The 19,768-nt window shown below is 27.7% G+C and overlaps 1 protein-coding gene across 1 annotated transcript; it reads left to right on the top strand.

Moving 5' to 3' along the window:
* The first annotated feature begins 1,328 nt into the window (after positions 1 to 1,328).
* On the top strand, positions 1,329 to 7,095 carry LOC112680401 (vigilin-like). Its single transcript, XM_025550487.1, has 14 exons — positions 1,329 to 1,502; positions 3,020 to 3,235; positions 3,495 to 3,677; positions 3,752 to 3,814; positions 4,183 to 4,330; positions 4,416 to 4,594; positions 4,668 to 4,799; positions 4,867 to 5,013; positions 5,254 to 5,409; positions 5,479 to 5,829; positions 6,036 to 6,092; positions 6,356 to 6,532; positions 6,707 to 6,925; positions 6,991 to 7,095. Exons 1-14 carry the CDS (start codon positions 1,329 to 1,331, stop codon positions 7,093 to 7,095), a joined length of 2,307 nt encoding a protein of 768 aa, XP_025406272.1.
* The last annotated feature ends 12,673 nt before the right edge of the window (positions 7,096 to 19,768 follow it).

The raw sequence follows: 19,768 nt of genomic DNA, 5'->3' as shown, positions 1-19,768 counted from the left end.
GCTATTTTTGTTTTTAACATTTTTTGTATAAGTATTATGTTTTAATGAAATAAAAATGTAATTTTATAAGTTTTTAATTTTTTTTTATATTCATTTTAGTTTTTCTAACTACGTAAAAAGGGGTACCCAAAAAAGTTAATTGATTAAAAGGGGTACAGTGTTTATAAAAGTTTGAGAATCTCTGATTTACACAACACGTATGTGAATTTTAAAAGTTAAAAATAAAGCATTATACCAGGTTCACACTATTGAAATTTCTTGTATGCTTTTTCCAGCATGCTTATTTTTACTCGTGCAAGAACAAAATTGAACAAATGTGAACGTTTATAATACGTAATGCAAGCTCTTGCAAGATCAAACTTGCATGAAGTCCAACACGTCGGACAGAATTTGAATGCAATTAGTTAATTTTAAGCCAGTTTATTTCCGAACACGAATAGTGACCACGTGATCAATGTGATTTCTTAATTCAAAACAAACTGATGCGCCAACACTATTTCTTCTATTAATCCATTGTCGAACCCATAATCTTTTTTTTTAAAAGCTTCTTGCTTATTTTCTAAGATTTCTTTACGAAGCATATCACAAACAATGAGTACTCCTATTTTGTTTGATCCATTTAACAGTCTCGTTATAAATATAAAAAAAAACAGCACTTCTACTCGCGATCAGATCATTTTTGAAACTAAACAATATTTAAATACATACAAGACTAAAAATATACAAGTATATGTGTGAATAGAGCTCTTAAAATACGTGTCACGGAATTCACGTGTACACGTGAAATACATGTTTATCCAAATATATATCCATTTTTATAATGATGAAAATTAGTAATTTTATGTTATGCACTTGAAGTTTTAATAAAATATTATTAGTACAGTATTAAGTTAAGGTTATACGTTCTTCTTTTGGATTTTACACGTGACACATAACACGTGAATTCACGTGTATTAAGAGCTCGACATGTGAACATGCACTTCTTAATATTTAAATACATTTTTGATTTTTATTTGAACATTTTACTTTTTCAATCGATTATCATTTGATAATACAGACTTAAAAACATTGCATTATTAGTCGATATTAATTGATATAAAATTATATTTTGCATATTTTTAACTATTGGTGATTTAGTTTGTTAGTTGTTTATAATTATAGAAGAATATTTAGTTGATTTATATGACTTTCTGAAGCTTAATACTGGTTGAACATTGATATCGAATTCGAATGAATTAAATTTTTTTATTCATTCGTATTTTGATTTTAGAATTTACAGATTTTGTTTCAGGAAAGTAATTCAGTACCTGTTCAGAACAACAATCACAATGATGAAGAATTTGTCAATGGTGTCTGGCCAACCTAGTTCAGGAGATACTAAGAATAATGGCAATAGCTACGATCTTGTATTTCCAGCTTTGCCAGTTCCGAAGACATCGAATACTATTGGGACTGTACCATTTAAAAAACGGAGTAATGTTAAATCTTCAACGGTGAACGAAGTAATTTAACATGCCTTTTTAATAGTAATTAATAAGTATTAGAATGATCAATCTGATATTAATTTGTAACACGGTCGCATGTCAGTGCGATTATAATTTACCCGTTCCGTTACCGCAATTTTAGTTAAGTTATTTTATTAGTTTATTTAAGTTAAGTTAGTTAGTTCAGTTCACGGTATTATATTTATGCGACTTCACTTTCAAGATGGACAACATACCCTCTCCACTTACTACCAAACCCAAACGGTCGCTGCTATCATAGCCTAATTCTCCTATCCATACGGGAAAAACACTAAACCATTAGTTTCGTCTAATCGTTTCGCTGTCTTTTCGAGCGAAGTGGACAAAGAAATCAAACTCGACACCTCTTGTGACATTCATAATATAACCAAAGAATCTACTGTCTACCATCAATATAAAAACATCAGGTCACTATATATATATCAAATGCCCAATTGTAATTAGATTTCCGCAAAAGAATTGGGAATGTCATTCAAAATGGCCATACGCTTCCGCTGTTCTTTGTTGAAATTAATCCAAATACAAATGATAAAAAAAATTCTTAATGAATCATCAATGTTGCACACAAGTTGAATTACCCAATAAGACTTATAGTGATTCACCTCAGTGTCTAAAATGACATAGCTACGGTCACAATGTTAACTATTACCATTACCATACTGGAAATAATGGTGACTCTTCATCATTCACGCTGTGTTAAATGCATGGGAAATTACTCCTGAAACAGTTACATCAAAGAGAAAGGCAGTTTAACCAAGAGCGGCTTTTACGCGGGTGATCATACTTCCAACTATAAAGGTTGTCCTAAACATAAATTACTTCTTAAACGTCACAAAACAACCCACTTGTAATCATCAAAATAATAATATTGTACTCACGTCTTCTCTTATCAAATCTCTTTCCAAAGCTTCTTGCGCCTCCATCACTAGTTCTAATAATATCCTATTATCTAATAGTCCTATGGACGATATACCGTTTTTCAATTTATCTCAGGTCTTCTGGCAATAATAAATCTAATATTTTCCCTTCTTTTATTATTACAGCTCTTCTACGCAATCACCTTACTCCTAAGCCCAAATTCTTTTCTACCTTATTCATTTAAATAATCAACGTCTTTAACCACTTGATATGTTATTCGTTATTTGTAAATTTTAATTGGTCAATCAAAATTAACTCTTATTTTATAATTATCTCAAATTATTATATTTTACTAATATTATTTTATGATAAAGATTATTGTATATTAATGTTAAAATGTATACTTAGTTATTTTACTCACATGATTTAATTGTTGAGCTATAATAACTTTGTGTTAAAAGTTAAATAAAAAATAAAAAATAACATAAAAATTATAGAATGATAATTTAAATATTAAAGAACACCATTATTATGATTTAAAATAACATTTTTTTGTATGAATAGTATTAGTTTAAAAAGTTTTTGTCATATCTAGAATAAAAATAAATTAATATCTTAATTTTTTGTAAAATTTGTAGATAATTACAATACCTGCCCAAGATAGAAATTGGGACAGAAATAGTCAATTAGAACAAGAAAAATGTAAGGAAGTATACATAAAAATTGGGAAAGAGTATAATGTAGGAATGGAGATTTTTATTTCAAAAACTATGGACCTGACTTTACTAATCAGCGGCAATAGAGTTAATGTTGAACGAACAAAACAAAAGATTATCGCATGCGACCAAACTCAAGTAAATAAGTTTTATTTAAGTTGGAATTAATAAGATAAACTGATAAAAATGATATTTATTATAATGTATTATATTTTTGTGTACAAATTATGAATTATTTATTATTATTATTATTTTTAATATTATAATACATAAATGTGCATATTAATGAAATATGTTTGATAAATCATTTGTTATTTTATAAATTTTTTAAGGATAAATAAATAAAAAAAATATTTTTTTTTTTTTAGCAATTTTAACTAAAACATTAAAATTTCAGATTAAAACTACTACTACACAGTTTCCAAAAGAACATCGAAATAAGTTATTGGGCAAACAAGGACTTAATCTTAAAAGTATCGAAAAACGTACAGGAGCATGTGTTCAAATACCGTGTATGAAAAATTCGTCTGACATAATTTATATAACTGGCACAAAGGATTCCACGAAAAAAGTAGTTCAAGTATGTATCAAAAATATGGTTTAATGAATCGGAATTTAAGTTTAATACATTTAAGTAAATTAATTTTCGAAAAGAATGGTTGGAATGAACAGGTTGGAGAAAAATTGGCAAAACAGATAATGTCTATTTTTGAAATGGTTAATTGTGACCATACTAGTTTATTTATTTTATTAATTAAATTAAAATTAAATCTTTTAATAAATATTTGAAAATTTCACAATTTCTAAATTAAAATGTCGATCATTTTTATTATACTTTTACATTAAAAAATAAATTAATGAGGATTTTAATATTGAATTTTGATATAACTCTATACAAATTCAATGAACTTTTAATTTTAATATTATAGGTTTAAAAGTTTTTAAAAGATTTCTGATATATTTTTTTTTTTTTTAGAAAAAAATTTACAAGTATTATGTATTAACGAAATCGGGTATTTTAACAAATTTCCATCAAATAGTTTTTTTCGTAATTTTGTAATAATTAAAATTTTTGTTAGGAATTGAAGGAAATTATATTTAAGTTGAAAAGTAAAATTGAAAAAGAAATAACAATTGATCAACGTCATCACGGAGCGATAATTGGAGTTAAGGGTGAAAAAGTTCGAGAACTTCAGAAAATATTTAATGTTCAAATTCTATTCCCCAGTCCAGGTAATTTATAGTATTAATAGTATTAATATGTTTCTTTTTTTTGTATTTTGACCGTTAATAAATAATATTTGGTTCGATATTTTAGTCGAGGCTAGAAATAATTTAGTTAAAATACGAGGTTTGAAAGATGATGTAAGTAAAGCATTTAAATCATTAGCTGAATTGGCCGAAGTATTGGATGAAACTAACTATGTGTTAGAAATTCCTATTTTTAAACAATTTCACAAATTTAGTGCTGGAAAGAGAGCAGTATTTATTAAAAAGGTAATTATTATTTATTAACTTTTGTGATTCCGACATTTAGAAATATTGTTATTTATATAATTTAATATTTTAGATTAGAGAAGAGACTGATACAAGAATTTTTTTACCACGTGAAGGAGACAATAGTGATGTTATTAAAGTCATGGGAAGTAAAAGAAAAGTTTTAATCGCTTATGATATGATTAAAGAAATACAAAATGAAATAGTTGGTTTTTTATAAAGATTATTTATTTTTCAATTTTATTATTAATTTATCAATCATGTATTTTTAGGGAGATATAATAACAAAGGAAATGGTGTTGAGAAATGTTCAAGTTAGAAATGCCATTGTAAATCTTGGGAATAAATTCATTCAATCTATAAAAGAAGATTGTGGTAGTAATGTGACATTGAATTTACCAACTGTTAAAGGAGATAATGTAAGAATATACTTATTAACCAATTGTATAAGTTATTATATGCGTGATATACGCTTAGACATCGACTCGAACCTGGCCTCTGGCAGTTTCTCTCTTTGAGCAGGAGACGATTGTTTCAAGAAAAGAAACTGCTTCCCCTCCCCTAATACAATAAGTACATTTTCAAGAAAATTTCCCAAATGCTAAAATCTATAAAAAAAATAGTAAACAGTTATTTTAAAGCCAAAATTTAATTCATAGACTATAGTTATCAAAGGACCTGAAGATGATGTTAAAAATGTTATTACACAAATTCAGACAATGGTTGACGAAGTTCATAAATATGTGTATGATTTAAAAGTAAATCCGAAGTTTCATAAATATTTAATTGGAACAAATGGAGTCAATGTTAAAAAGGTATGTTTTTCAAATAATTTAGTATAAGGGTACAATGTGTTCATTTATGATTTTATACTTGGATTCCAGATCAGATATTTAACGAATACAAGAATAATTTTCCCGCCTGAAACTGATTCCACTAATGAAAATATAATTATTGTTGGTAAAAAAGAGAATGTTAATAAAGCAAAAGCAAAATTTGAAGTTATGATAACCGATATTGGTAATGTCATCGAAGAACATGTTGAAATCAATAAAAAATATCATGACACTTTAGTGGTCAATCAAAAAGAATGTTTACACAAATTGGAAAAAGAATGTGGCGATATTAAAATTGAATTTCCTAATCTTTGTGCTGGAGATAGAGTTGTGATCAGTGATAGCAAAGCAGATGCTACCCTTTCTAAACAAAAACTTTTAGACTATGCTAAAGTTTTGGTATGTATAATTCAATACAAATGCACGTGTATTAAACTAATCTGTCTATTTTTTTATTGAAATTGTATTGAGATTATATTTACATATTTGTTCATTGATATATAAGTCATATAAAATGAAAAAACTTAAGATAAACAATTAAAATAATCATTGATTTACCTAAATACAACTAAATAAGTTAACCATATAATCATTATTTGATTTAGGAAAATACTATTCGAGTTGTAGTAAATGTTGATCCAAAGCATAAGCGTGCACACGGGGTAGTCAGGGTAGGTACTTGACTATTCTGTGAAACTTTCCACCCTCACCAAAATATTCAATATGATCACAATAATAAATAAACATACTATTTTCAACCACTTCGAAACATTAGTTAACGTTAAAAAAAATGTAAGAATACTGGAGAAATATAGTTTTTAAGTTAAATGAAGTTACGAATGCAAATTTTTTGTTAATATTAAATGATAATGTATTATGTTTGACTACCCTGCCAGTTATGTCTGCACACGCTTATGATCCAAAGTATCATAATTACTTTGTTGCAAGACGTGGTGAAATTATCAATCGAATTATTAATGATTGTAATGTGTCTATAACATTTCCGAAAATAGCTTATAGTAATAGTGCTATCATCATAAAAGGTGACAAAATAAATGTTGTAGAGGCGAAACATAAGATTGAAGAAATTGTTAAAGACTTGGTTAGTATTTACTATACAAATATTTTTATTTATAGTTATAGTCATAAAAAAACCTATGACTAACAGTTATTACATAAAAAATAATTGAACATTTATTACCTTTTAATTTATTTAAATAATAGATATACGAGAATCATAATAATTATAATCTCGTAATGCATTAAAATGTTATAGGAAAACATAATTGAAGTCACTATGAACGTTCCTCCAAAATATCATCATCATTTTGTTGCCTACCACGCTGAAGTAATAAACCAGATATGTGGGAAACATAATGAAGTTACTGTTACATTTCCACAAGTTAATTTCAATTCTAGTAAAGTTTTGATTAAAGGGCACAAGGATTGTGTTGAAAAAGTCAAAAATGAAATCGATAATATTATTATTGACTTGGTAAGTTGTACACTAACACTTATTGTTTTATCGTTAAATTATTAATCAATAATCGTGTTACACAGCGGCGTAGCAGTTGTGCAGTAGGTACGACGCACCAAGGCCTTCGTGATTTGAGGCCCTCAATTCAAAAGAAAATTGATATGAACAAAAATAGAAGCTTGCATTAACTACAACCAATTGTTTGTTTTGTTTTTCGGTAGAAATAAATAATGAGAACATTTTTTTTTTTCAAAATCTCATCAACGTCTTTTATTGTTAGATTAATCTAACAATTAAAAAGTCAAAATAGTCAAAATAATTAAACTAATAAATTGAAATGTAAATATAATGAAATAAAATATATAAAATACGATAAATTTAATATAAAAATTACTTATTGTTAATTGTAGATTATGTTTTTTTAGTATTTTGGGTTTGGCCCCTTCCACCCCACCATTTTAAAATCCTAGCTACGCTACTGAAAGATAATATTCTTTATTACATAAAATGAACTAAATTATAGTCATAAATATTTTTATTCCATATTAATTGATGTAAAAAAATAAAAGAGTGTTAATAAATAGTTCTAATAGTGTTTTTAAATTACATAAATATATTGGGAATTTGATAATCAAACTGACCTGCTATTTTACTTCTATCTGGTTTATGTGTAAAAATAATAATCTCAGCCAAGAATGATTGTTATAATTTCAATATTCTACAAAATATGACGTGTTCCAATAATTTCTTTTTACAAAATCTTAGATTATGTTTAGTAATAAGTAATAGTAATCGGTAAAAATATTTATAAATACAATTACATCATGTTGCTAAAGCAAAAACTTCAAATATTGTTGATAAACAACATTACATAATAAAAAGTTATGATATACATTATACATGCAAACAAATATAAATTTAATAAATTGGCTGATTTTTTAATCCCACTTTTTTCACATATTTGTACTTTTATACATTAATACATTAAATTTTGTACTACATTTATTACACAATGTGCTTACCTAGGATTTTGGCGCTTTTGTGCGATACGATTTTTTTTCTTATCTCATTTTCTCATACACATCTGTATATCATTTTCCAAACAGTCGTTCAATTGAATATAACAAATCTATTTAATCTAGTATAAATAAAAATCAAATAAAACTTACCTAAATATGTTATTAAATATTTTCTAAGTTTAAGTAATTATAAAATGAGAAATAAATATTTCTGCTATGTATACATGTTTATGTGAATAAAAACATCTATGGGATTAAGTGAAACGGCAGCTCCCAATATTTATGCTCTGTCGATACCAATATTAATAAAATTATGTTAGTCATCTCTAATTGTCGTGCTGTGTCCATATGTAAATATCTACGACGTTTTTAATTTCAAAAGTCAAACAAAAAATTTACAACGATCGAAAGTAAGTTGACCGGTTGTATTTATTTATAATTCACTTCACACGCAACCGTAACTACAGATACTGATATAGTGTTTAAAATATTTCAGATTGCAGTAATTTTGTATTCTCACGAACGCCGTTCCAATACTAATTTTTTGTAAAACGTATTTATTTTGTCTACAAATCGTGCACGGCTATACCTCGGTCGTCCCGCAAACTTCTGTCTTAACTAGTCAATTATCTCGGGAGTCATGAATCTCATCACGAGGACGCGTAACAATCCAAATGATACCATAGATATCAGAAAATCCCCGAGGGTACCAAAAAAACCCAAGTTTTTGAAAGAATACGTAACTGCTGAATTTGATGACATGTTGTCGTGCACAGAACATCCAGATTTGAGCCATACAGTCGATACAACTGAAAATAATAATGATGTTCAAACCATCTTTGAAAAGCTTTTAAATCTCGTAGAACAATGGCAGAAAGAATTAATTGATAGTATGGAAAAAATTGACCACGATGACTACGCGTTTCCGAGTATTTTAAACAAATACGTTACGGATAGTTCTTGTTAGTTGATCATTAAACTATTTCCTTCGAACAATTTTACGAAAAACAATAATCACAGTTACAGTAGTTAATTTTTTTCGAAATTTTTTTTATTATTCATTTAAACGCGTGTAAATGATGAGATTTCACGTTTTTTAAATATTTAAATTTCTACCGCAATGCATAATTGACATTATAATTCATAAAATGTGCCAACAAAACAGATTGCTAGACACATATTGTCGCATACATTCATCTGCAGGCTAAATGATTTACACGATTAATTATTTATTAAAAAACGAATTAGATTCTGTATTTTTTGTCTGCACGAATAATAATTTTCCTGTATATTTTAGATGACTGCGATGTTATCGAAGAAGCGTCAATATGCAGATTGAGCATAGATATCAAAAGAAAATCGCTCGAACGAGACGAATCGTATTCAGTTCCGAGGTATTTGGACGACACCAATAAGTTGAATTGCGTTAACTTTGATGGAATGAGGTTGCTAAGATGAATTATTTGTACGACGAGAGTCCGAGTAAAACAAAACGTATTTTGGTTTTAATTTTTGATAAATTGATTTAAGATACTACTTTTTCCTACTTTTTTAGTATTAATTTTTTGAATATTTTTGTATTTTACACATCTTTTTGTTTGAAGAAATTACAATTATTTTAAAATACCACGTAAATCGTTTTAATTTTGCATACGTTTTAATCGTTATGCTCACGCAAACTTATACCATATATTAAATAAGTATTACATTTGATTAGTGGTGTTATTACTATGGTAACGTACCTATCACACGCAAATTATTTAACCATAGTATACAAGTTACACTATTTTAAACTTCAGAGTGTACTAAAAAAAGTAAATTCTAAGTTCTACAATTTTATCTTGACGAAAAACGATTGTGAAAAATAAGATGCTTTTAGGTAGGTACCTACCTACTTTTTTTTATTTACCATAGTAGAAGTTTATTCAAAATGTGTTGGTACATAATATCATCCTTCATCATCCCCCACCCCTTTGTACGGCAAATTAATAAAAAACAAAGTCAAGGAACTCGGAAGAATATTATTCGATACATTTTAGCGTAAAAGTATTGAGAATGTTTAATAGAATGCCATCTGCAAGAGAGTAATCTCTAATTACAATGAGCCATCCCATTAACGATATGATAGATCAGATGACTTGCCACGGATACCAACGTATCTATTAATAACGTAACTCTTATTAGGTAGTTTTAGAGCTTACTATGAAAACACCATTATCATTATAGTAGAGACATGAATGTATGAATGCGAATTGTTCGTATACAAGAGTAGAACTAAGGGGAGGAAGACGGGGATTCATCGCCGGGCGTAAACACGTAGATGGTATAATTTTTATAGTACATCATCTGTTATTGACTACTAGTTTGATAGTTTTAACTTTGTTACTGATAATATGTTTAAAAATCAATAATTATGATTGTATGCTAATTACTAAAAAAAATTGTTAGGAAAGATAGTTGATTCTTGGTCTAAGATAGTGCGTAATTTTGAATATTTTTTTTATTTTTAAGTGATTTTGCGTATTCCTTTCGACCAAATTTGATAAAATAGTTTCCTATTTCACCTAAAATTATTAGCATTCTTTTCGCCCATAGTTTCACGTTCAATATTTTGGGAAGCATTGTCTCAAAATAGATGTGTACAACAATCGTTGAAGAGTAAGGTTATTTTTGGACGAAAGGAGTTCCGCCCGTAATTTTAACATTTTCCCTGGACGTAAAAATATTTAGTTTCACCCATTATTCATATACAAATTTCAAGAAGATAATCGACTTTTTGATTTCATTGCATTTGTATTACACCATTACGGATGGACTTTATTGTCAGATCGTTGTGGAAATACAAATCAACCAAAAATCTGTTTTCAAAAATAAAATTTACAAAATTGACATGAACTTGGTAATTCCAAAATTCACAACTGTTGTTCCAGACAATCGCACAAACGGAGGCGTCGCGAACACAATACAACGAACAATTAAATGATCAACCAAATAACGATAATAAAAAATATTTATATAACATTTGATGTACCTATGTTTTAACTTTTTCAAAACTACAATATCAAAAACGCATATAACATACATTTTTTAACGTAAAAATAGATAGACGTTTCGATAACGGCTGCCGCACTTGTCCGCGTCAACTATTGGTATATGGTTATATTAATGTTTATTGTGTATGTCTATTATTAATATTATTTATTGTTTGTTTTTTTTTTTTTTTTTTTGTTTCTGTCTAAATATTCTTATTATTATTAACAAATTTGACAACGTTGCAATAAGTTTAACACTGACGGAATTTTTCAGCGTACGCACAACACTTAATTTCTGCGAATTTTGAAATGACATATACGTGATCACTATCGTTATTTGTCTATTTATTTATTTAGTAACTATGTCTCTTGCGTACTGCGATTCTATCATGCGTTTAACATAGTTTTTTATTTGTCAACTGCCTATGTGTTAACATCATAGGCGAAACTACGGGTCAGGCCAGTCAGGCCATGGCCTGACCTAATATTAACAAAAAATATGTATATATTTTATATTTTAATAATTATGTAGGCATTATAAATAATATATTTATACATTTAACGTATACATTTGTACGTTTCATATAATACTATAATATAATATAGTATATAGGTACAATCATAGGCGTGCGCAGAGTTCTTAGTCAGGTGCAGCACACATTTTTATCGGTCTTGATACCTTTTATTTTAAGAAGATAACATTTATAGCAAACTCATTATATATTACATATATTGAGTATACTACTGTATATAGCAAGGATCTTCAAACTTTTTAGGCAGAAGGCCACATAATTTTTCAAAAATAACTTGCGGGACGTACGTACATATAATAAAATATATTTATATTAATTAATTATTATATTAATATAATATAAAAAATATATAAAAATCGATTTATATTACTGTAATCTATGATTTATATTTTAAACTAAAAATGTAATAATAATAATATATTTATTATAATTGTATTGATATGCATAGAAATATGTTAATATGTGTCACTTTTATACTTATAATTGTACAGAATTCTTGAATTGTAATGAATTCTCCAGAATTCATTGTTTTGAATTCGTCTATTATTGTTTCAATTTTAATGTTATTTAAATTATTTTGTTCAACAAACAATAGTAATAGTGATTCCAGCCTTTCTTGTCACATTGTATTTCTGAGTTTAGTTTTTACAATGGTTAACTTCAAAAATGCCCTCTCACAGCTGCAGCTAGTGACAGGTATAGTAGAAAAATCTATTAAGACTTTTTTAAAATTTGGAAAAATGTCACCCTTTAAATTTTCTTTTAAAAAATCTAGCCAATTATATCCAGATTTTGTTGATGTGTTATTTGGAACACTTGTAATACATTTTAAAATTTTAATATCAGCAATAAATTCTTCATGAGAAATTAAAAAAAAAAAAGAAGTAAAAAAAAAACTTTTTTCAATAAGCTACTAATATATCCTTTTATAGACTATAACTGTATTCTTAAAATCGTCGTCCCAGAAATGGCAGATGCAGTCTAGGCTGCATGTGCTGCACCCAGTGGCGTGGCGAAGGGCTATATTTGAGGCACGTGCCTCAGTTTGAGGGGGGGGTAGGTGTCCTATCTCACAAGGGACTTGGGCCCTATCTCACACTAAGAAAAGATTTGCTAAGTTACCATACATTCATTTTAATACTCGTAATTATAATATTGGATCGTAGTGCAGACGTGCAGTACCTACTAACACTCGCCAGTCGCCACACGGCATACGGATACGGTATCATTTTCCACAACGAGATGGACTTCTCATGACCGTGTCATCATTGTTATCTTTGAAAAATATAAAGCATTATATGCAACTTTAGAATGTTTACTTAAATCAACTGACAGAGTAACATCATCTGGTGCAAAAAATTTCTTGAACGTAATATCATCGTTTGATTTTGTTATAACAATGATATTATTAAGAAAAATATTTTCAATTACAACACCACTATCGAATTACTTACAATCTAAATCAGTAGACTTTATTGAAGCGCTGCGTTTAATCAATACTTCTAAAGAACAATTAGCTAAAATGAGAAGTGACAAAAAATATGAGGAACTGGTAGAGGAAGCAAAACAATTTGCTAACCATCATAAACTAATAGAGGTCAACTTTAAAGAATCAAGAAAACGTGCTAAAAAAATTTTACCTGGAGAAAAAGCTTCAGATGAAATACAGAACTCATCATTCGACAAGTATCGATGTCATACATACTTTGCAATTTTGGATAAAGTAATTACTTCAATTCAATCTCGATTCAATGACTCTAACAATATATTAAAAGATTTTACACTTTTATCCCCTGAAAGATTAAGGACATTTAAAAATGAAAATCAACAGCTTCCACAAGATAGTTTTACTGACCTAGTGGCTTGGTTACCAGAAATTGATATAAATCAACTACGTAATGAATACATTATTTTTTCTAAAAGTTTTGATGATCTGACATCAGGTATAGATTTACCTACTTTATTACATTGCCCAGAATCTATATCATCGAGTGAAAGTTGTGAAGAAGAAGAAAAAAATATAACTCAAGATGAACAAATTAATATGACAAAAATTGGTGTTAGTACTATTCTTTATACATTGTCCAAGTATGATTTGTCAGCAGCGTTTCCCAATTTGTATATAACATACAAAGTCTTAGGGACTATACCAGTTACATCTGCATCTGTGGAAAGATCATTTTCTAAAGTAAGTTTGATTTTAAAAATCAATATTCTTCTGCTTCTAAAATATAAATGTTCTCAATCTCTAAGCTTTTAATTAATATCTATATATTTAATTGTCTTGTTTTGTATTATAAAGGTTTGGATTTTAAATCTTGGTAACTTTTATGGGGTGAAAGTTTAAAATTAAAAATAGAGTTTAAGATTTTTGTGAAGGTCTCATAGTATTTATAATAACTTACCTTTTCAGAACTATACAATTACAGTATTTTATAAATTAAACTTATCACTAGGGAGTAGATGTTTATGCTCTAAAAACATTTAAAATATGCATGCAATTATGCACTTTAAAGTATAAAAATATGCATCAATAACATTTTTTTATTTAATAATAATTTAAAAATAATTAAATTAAATTCATTATTATTAAAATTAAAAATTAAATGTTGAATTTTTTGTTAATCTTAAAATAATATAGTTGGGTATATATTAGAAACCAAGTACTGGCTGTTATTAAAAAAATGTGATAAATGCATTAACATCTGCTCCTTACTTATTATTAATTACAATTATTGTATTATTTTCAGGTTAAACTTATTAAGACACGTCTACGTTCTACAATGGGCCAGGAACGTTTGGAAAGTTTAATGTTTTTGAGCTGTGAAAGGGACATCAAAATTGATTATGAAGAGACAATAACACTCTTGGGAAGATCATCTGATGTGTTAAAAAACGCATTATTATTTAAATGAATAAATATATATTTTCTTAAAAAAATTTTTAATGCTTTTTGTGATGGGTTGAGTGGGTGGTGGGTCTGACAATATAACTTGTGCCTCATAACTTAATTAAGTTCGCCACGCCACTGGCTGCACCCGTGCGCACGCCTATGGGTACAATAGGTACAAATAAGGATTATAATAGAACATAATAAGTCTATTCTATGTATTAGAATAATCGGTTTTATTAGTTATTATTAAATTTAGACATTTGGCGTTTATTTTTATAATTTATATTCAGTGGCGTAGTCAGGAATTTTTTATGAGGGAGGTTCAGCAAATTTATGTATATTTAATCTTATCACTATCATTTTGACTACTATTTATATTGATCTTGGTATTTTTAAGTCTGATTAACATTAATTTTTTTGACTCAGGTAAAAAAAAATATTTAATTTTTCTAGTCTGCTTATTTGTTAGAGAATTTGCCTATAATAATAAATAATAATAATAATGATAACAATTTAGGAACTAATATAGGCACATAAATATTAGATATTAGAATATTTTCTGTCCAATCACTTAGGTATACTAAAAATTAAATTTTAAAAATATCTTACCATAATGGAATGTTTAGACGTCTTAGAATGACGTGAAATTAAAATAAAACAAATATAATGGAATATTAATGTCGAATATAAACGAATAAACGAGTAGTAAGTAAAACAGTGAGACACCAACGGGCAACGACTATTAGTTTTACACAATAAGGTGCTTGTGTTAAATGATCGGCGAGCCGCGAATGCAATAGGTATACCCAAAATAAACTTTGAATACAGACAATGATATCGCTTTTATGTCAGTTATCGGGACCAGATGACCGATTTAGAATCAACCGTTGAAGAAAACCTTAATAATATGTTTCCATGCAAAAATTATCAAAGTAGTAGTAAAGTAAATATGATCATAATATTATGACTTGTGTGTGTGTGTGTGTTTATAATACGTTTATATTGTTTATACAAAATATTAATATAATTTCCAAGTCAAAATTCTATAATATAAAAATGTTAAAGAAAAAACCGTGTTTCATGTAAAAGTTAATTTACCATCTCAGGTTCATGGAGGGGATTCTGACCCCTAACCCCCCCAATGGATACGCCACTGATTATATTATAGGAAATAATAGTTAATTTTACATAATAATACTTTTTATATTTTTCATTTGGTCTGACCTAATAAAACTGTCTAGTTTCACCTATGGTTAACATGATCAGTGACATATATAGGGGGGTGCCCCCTAGACCCGGGCCCATATTGAAATTTCAGATTCAATTCAAAAATTGTTATACATATTGCTAAATTATATAAATATATATTTATACCATATGACCCCATGGCCCGTACCTACCTACTATTTTTGTTGTAGTTCTATGCTTGTATGTTGTTTTTGAGGTATAAAATTCACGTTACTGACTGATACCATTATCCATGATTGCAATGACCAATCAAAATACGAATAAACTACGAAAGAACACGACAAATAAATCTGTATATTTACATCACAGACTACATATCTTAGCAACCCTAGTCCGTGGTTTACATGGTACCTTGATAGTGCATTCTATTTTTAGAAATGGATTTCTATTTACTATTGTATTTACATTGTTGTAAAATGTTATCCATTTATCACGGGTTTGCTAGGAATTGTTTCGTCAATTTTCGATACTCGATTGTCTTAGGATGAACGCACACCAAAAGTGCAAAACTGCGTTAGACAGTGTTAGTCAATTTTGTGTTAGTTAAAAACAATTTGTTTTTATTAAGTATACACTACCTAGACAAAACAAAAATCAGTTTTCATCATGTCATCTGATGAAGTTGTTGCGATTTGCATGTGGTACACATAACAAAATTAAGAACAGAATTATAAGAAAGAAAAAATTATGGATTCATCCGTTAAATAAAAACTTGATCCTTATCTCCAAAATCATAAATGGATGGTATTATTTTCATTAAACTTTCTAGTATTTCCCCACTACAAGACATATAAGTGTATAAAAAATATTATTAAAAATATATACAAAATACAAAATACACACGAATAATAAAATAATTCTTGTCTAGTTGTGACTAACAAAAAATGTTAACACTCAAACAGTATCAGTCACGACTAATTATGTTTTAAAGCAAAAATGTTTACTATCTGTTGTAGAAAAATGCTTAATTTATTATGTACCTTATTTAATAATAAATATATATTAATACATTTAAATTCCTATATTTGTATCATTTATGTCATACTTAAAACCATCCGTTCCCTAAACAATTTCTATTTGTAGCCGGGGATAAATTAGCCCATAGTGAAAATAATTCCTAAATACGCCACTGAACATGACAAACGGCGACAAACTCGGCGCAAGTTAAGATCATGACCGGGCGGCGGACCGTTTACCGTCTGTTACGCGCAGGCGGTTTTCCATTGGTTTCCCATACATCCGTTTACAATTATACAGCGCTGTTCCAAAAGTTGTAACAGTGTGGTGAAGTGAGCCCTATTGTTTCGAAACAATAATTGTACGGCTGTAATTGAGTGAAGCTTTTCGTATACAAATGTAGGAACGGCTTACTATGGCGAATGGCTGGTGGAGGAAGTTGTTCTGAATGCGCGACTGGTCATATTAACGTGTTAACGTGCGCCGATGTATACACGTAACAGGAAACGCGTGTGACCAATGACGTATTTATATGCAGGCACTACGCATGCACGCGCCTACAGCGGCAAACTCGAAGAATTTATTTTGGTATTAATAAAAACTGTTTAAATCTTAAGAAATTATGTTTTAGCGTTCAAATAAAATTTGTTTTGAATACTTAACTAATTAATATACATTTTATAGTAGATAATTAAATGATAATTCAGTTAGTGCGGTATATTATTTATTATTTAAAGTGGCAATTTTCCACAGGCCTACACGCGGTAAACATGTAAATAGGTATGCCTCCGTGTGCTACTCGTTACGGCACCAGTTATTATATACCAGAGTTGATAAAAAACATGTGTCTTATAAAAAATAATAAAAAAAAAAGTTTGAATCGTTTAAAATATCCTTTATTTGCTAAAACATGTTTATTCCAACTATTTTTTTTGACCATTTTAAACATGTTTAAAACACATTTTAAACGAATTTTAAACGAAATAAAATTATTGGTATATGTTTATTTATAATATAGTTGTAATTAGCTGCGTGACTATGGCGAATAATGAATAAGTAATAACACTAATAATTAAAAAGTAAGAACATACAAATACTAAATAAGTAAAAATGTAAAAACAGAAGTATGTAATATGTTTGGAATGTAAAGAAATTATAAAAATAAAAATAAGTATGTTGTAAATTAAAATTAAAATAAGAATTCACTTCTAATGCAGGTATACATTGAGGGTTTTTTTTTATAGTAGTGACTACTGTATACTTGATCTTGACTATAATTACTTATTAGTTATTAGTTATTAGGTATATTTTAATACTATAAAAATTAATAGAATCTTATAAATAATAAAAATAATAAATATTAATAAAATACATAACATTGAGAATTTATATTCTAGCCTTCATGCAATATAATAATATTGTTTTATAATTAATGTGATTATAAGTGTTATAATGTGATAAATTTTGTGTTTCTGCGTTTCTTATTTTTCAAAAGGTCAAATAATCAACAAAAAATTAAAAAATTGAAATATTCCATAGTTGAAAACATTTATACAACATGCTATAATGATATTATATTCTGTGATTACACTATCTACAGCCGTTTAACCGTAAACACCTTATAGATCAGCGTATCCCAATGTGTTCTGCCAGACAAGGGAGTATTTATGGGGGGGCCCCCTCTGAAATGGAAAACACCATTGTTAAAGATAGTTATTTTTAACATGGATATGTCATTATTAATTCTTTATTAATGCTTGAGGTTTCCGAAAATTTATCGCGACACTGAGAATGTTGCTTATGCGATAATTTAAAATTTTATATTTATAAAATATGTTTAGATATTCTTTTAAGAAAATATGTGGTGAATTTTAAGTGACTAATATAAAATTTGTTTATTACAATGTAGTTTTTATACTTTTAAAAAATAATAAATCATTAAAAAAATTGAGTTTCTTTTTTTTCCGATGGTGTAAAGACAGTCGAGAAGTCTAATAGTGTTAAAGTAATTATTTTCGTGATGGTGTTCTTCCTCCTTCCCTTCCACCCAAAAATCAAATACATAATCGGCCCCCTCCGAAATGAAAACCTATATACGCTACTGCCGCCAGATTTATGTGATTATTGAGAAATTTATTTTATATTATTTAAAAAAAAATGTATTTTAAACTAATTTTAATAAAAAGTAATCATTAACAGTATAATTAAAAACATTTTTTGGATTATTGGTTTTCCTTTTTTATTTTCGTGATTGTAAATCTTAGAAACCGCTGCCTCAGATCATAAGGTAAACATCGTTTGATTACTGAACGATAAAAAATCAAATAATGAATTAACTATTTTACAGAAAATTTAATAAAACTTCTTGATGGTAGATGGTTATGTTCCAAATATTATGTATATTGATATCAGTTTATTATATTTTTTTTCTGTTTAAAATAACGGTTTTTTTTAAATTGTTTGAATAAAATGGTTTACACGATTTAAACAAAACCGCATTTGATTAAAACATGTTTAACTCTGCTATATATACTACTATACACAGTAGTATTACACCATACACCAGTTTATATAGGATCCAAGATGGAGGGTCATGGGGGTCTTTTGGTACAATTTTAGCTTGTCACAAACAACTAATCTGATTAAATTATAGGATACTACATACAAGAAAATATTAATATCTAGCCATTGGTAAAGATTATTAATCAAAATCACTATGAGTTATTTCAGTACTTTTCTATTATTGCATGACTGAAATAATGAAGAACATTTTTAATTAAATTAGTATAACTATATCATCTATACATAAGAACTAACGATAATAAGAGCTAAGTGGTGTATCATTATGTCACATCATGCTATAAAAACTTTAAGACAAAAGATAGATATATGTGTGCTTTTTACTTTTGTAATTGTATTTTTTATTTTTTAGCAAACATTTTATTCCTAGCTCCTATTTCCTTTCTTTGCTCTCTGTTTCCAAGCATATATGATCATTAATCAAAACAGTTTTGCTTTTCCTAAAATTATATTGGTTTATTCAATAATCCTGTAATCAACAAACATATTTTAGGTAAAAGATTTTAACATCAATTAAAATAGCGATTAATATCATGAATTAAAAAGAAAAAAAATAATATTAGATCCTTAAATTAGTTAACAAATTGAATACAATACAA

Source organism: Sipha flava, unplaced genomic scaffold, assembly GCF_003268045.1.
Source record: "Sipha flava isolate LNK unplaced genomic scaffold, YSA_version1 176_pilon_pilon, whole genome shotgun sequence".
Taxonomy (NCBI): domain Eukaryota; kingdom Metazoa; phylum Arthropoda; class Insecta; order Hemiptera; family Aphididae; genus Sipha; species Sipha flava.
This window is presented reverse-complemented; position numbering and strand designations above follow the sequence as displayed.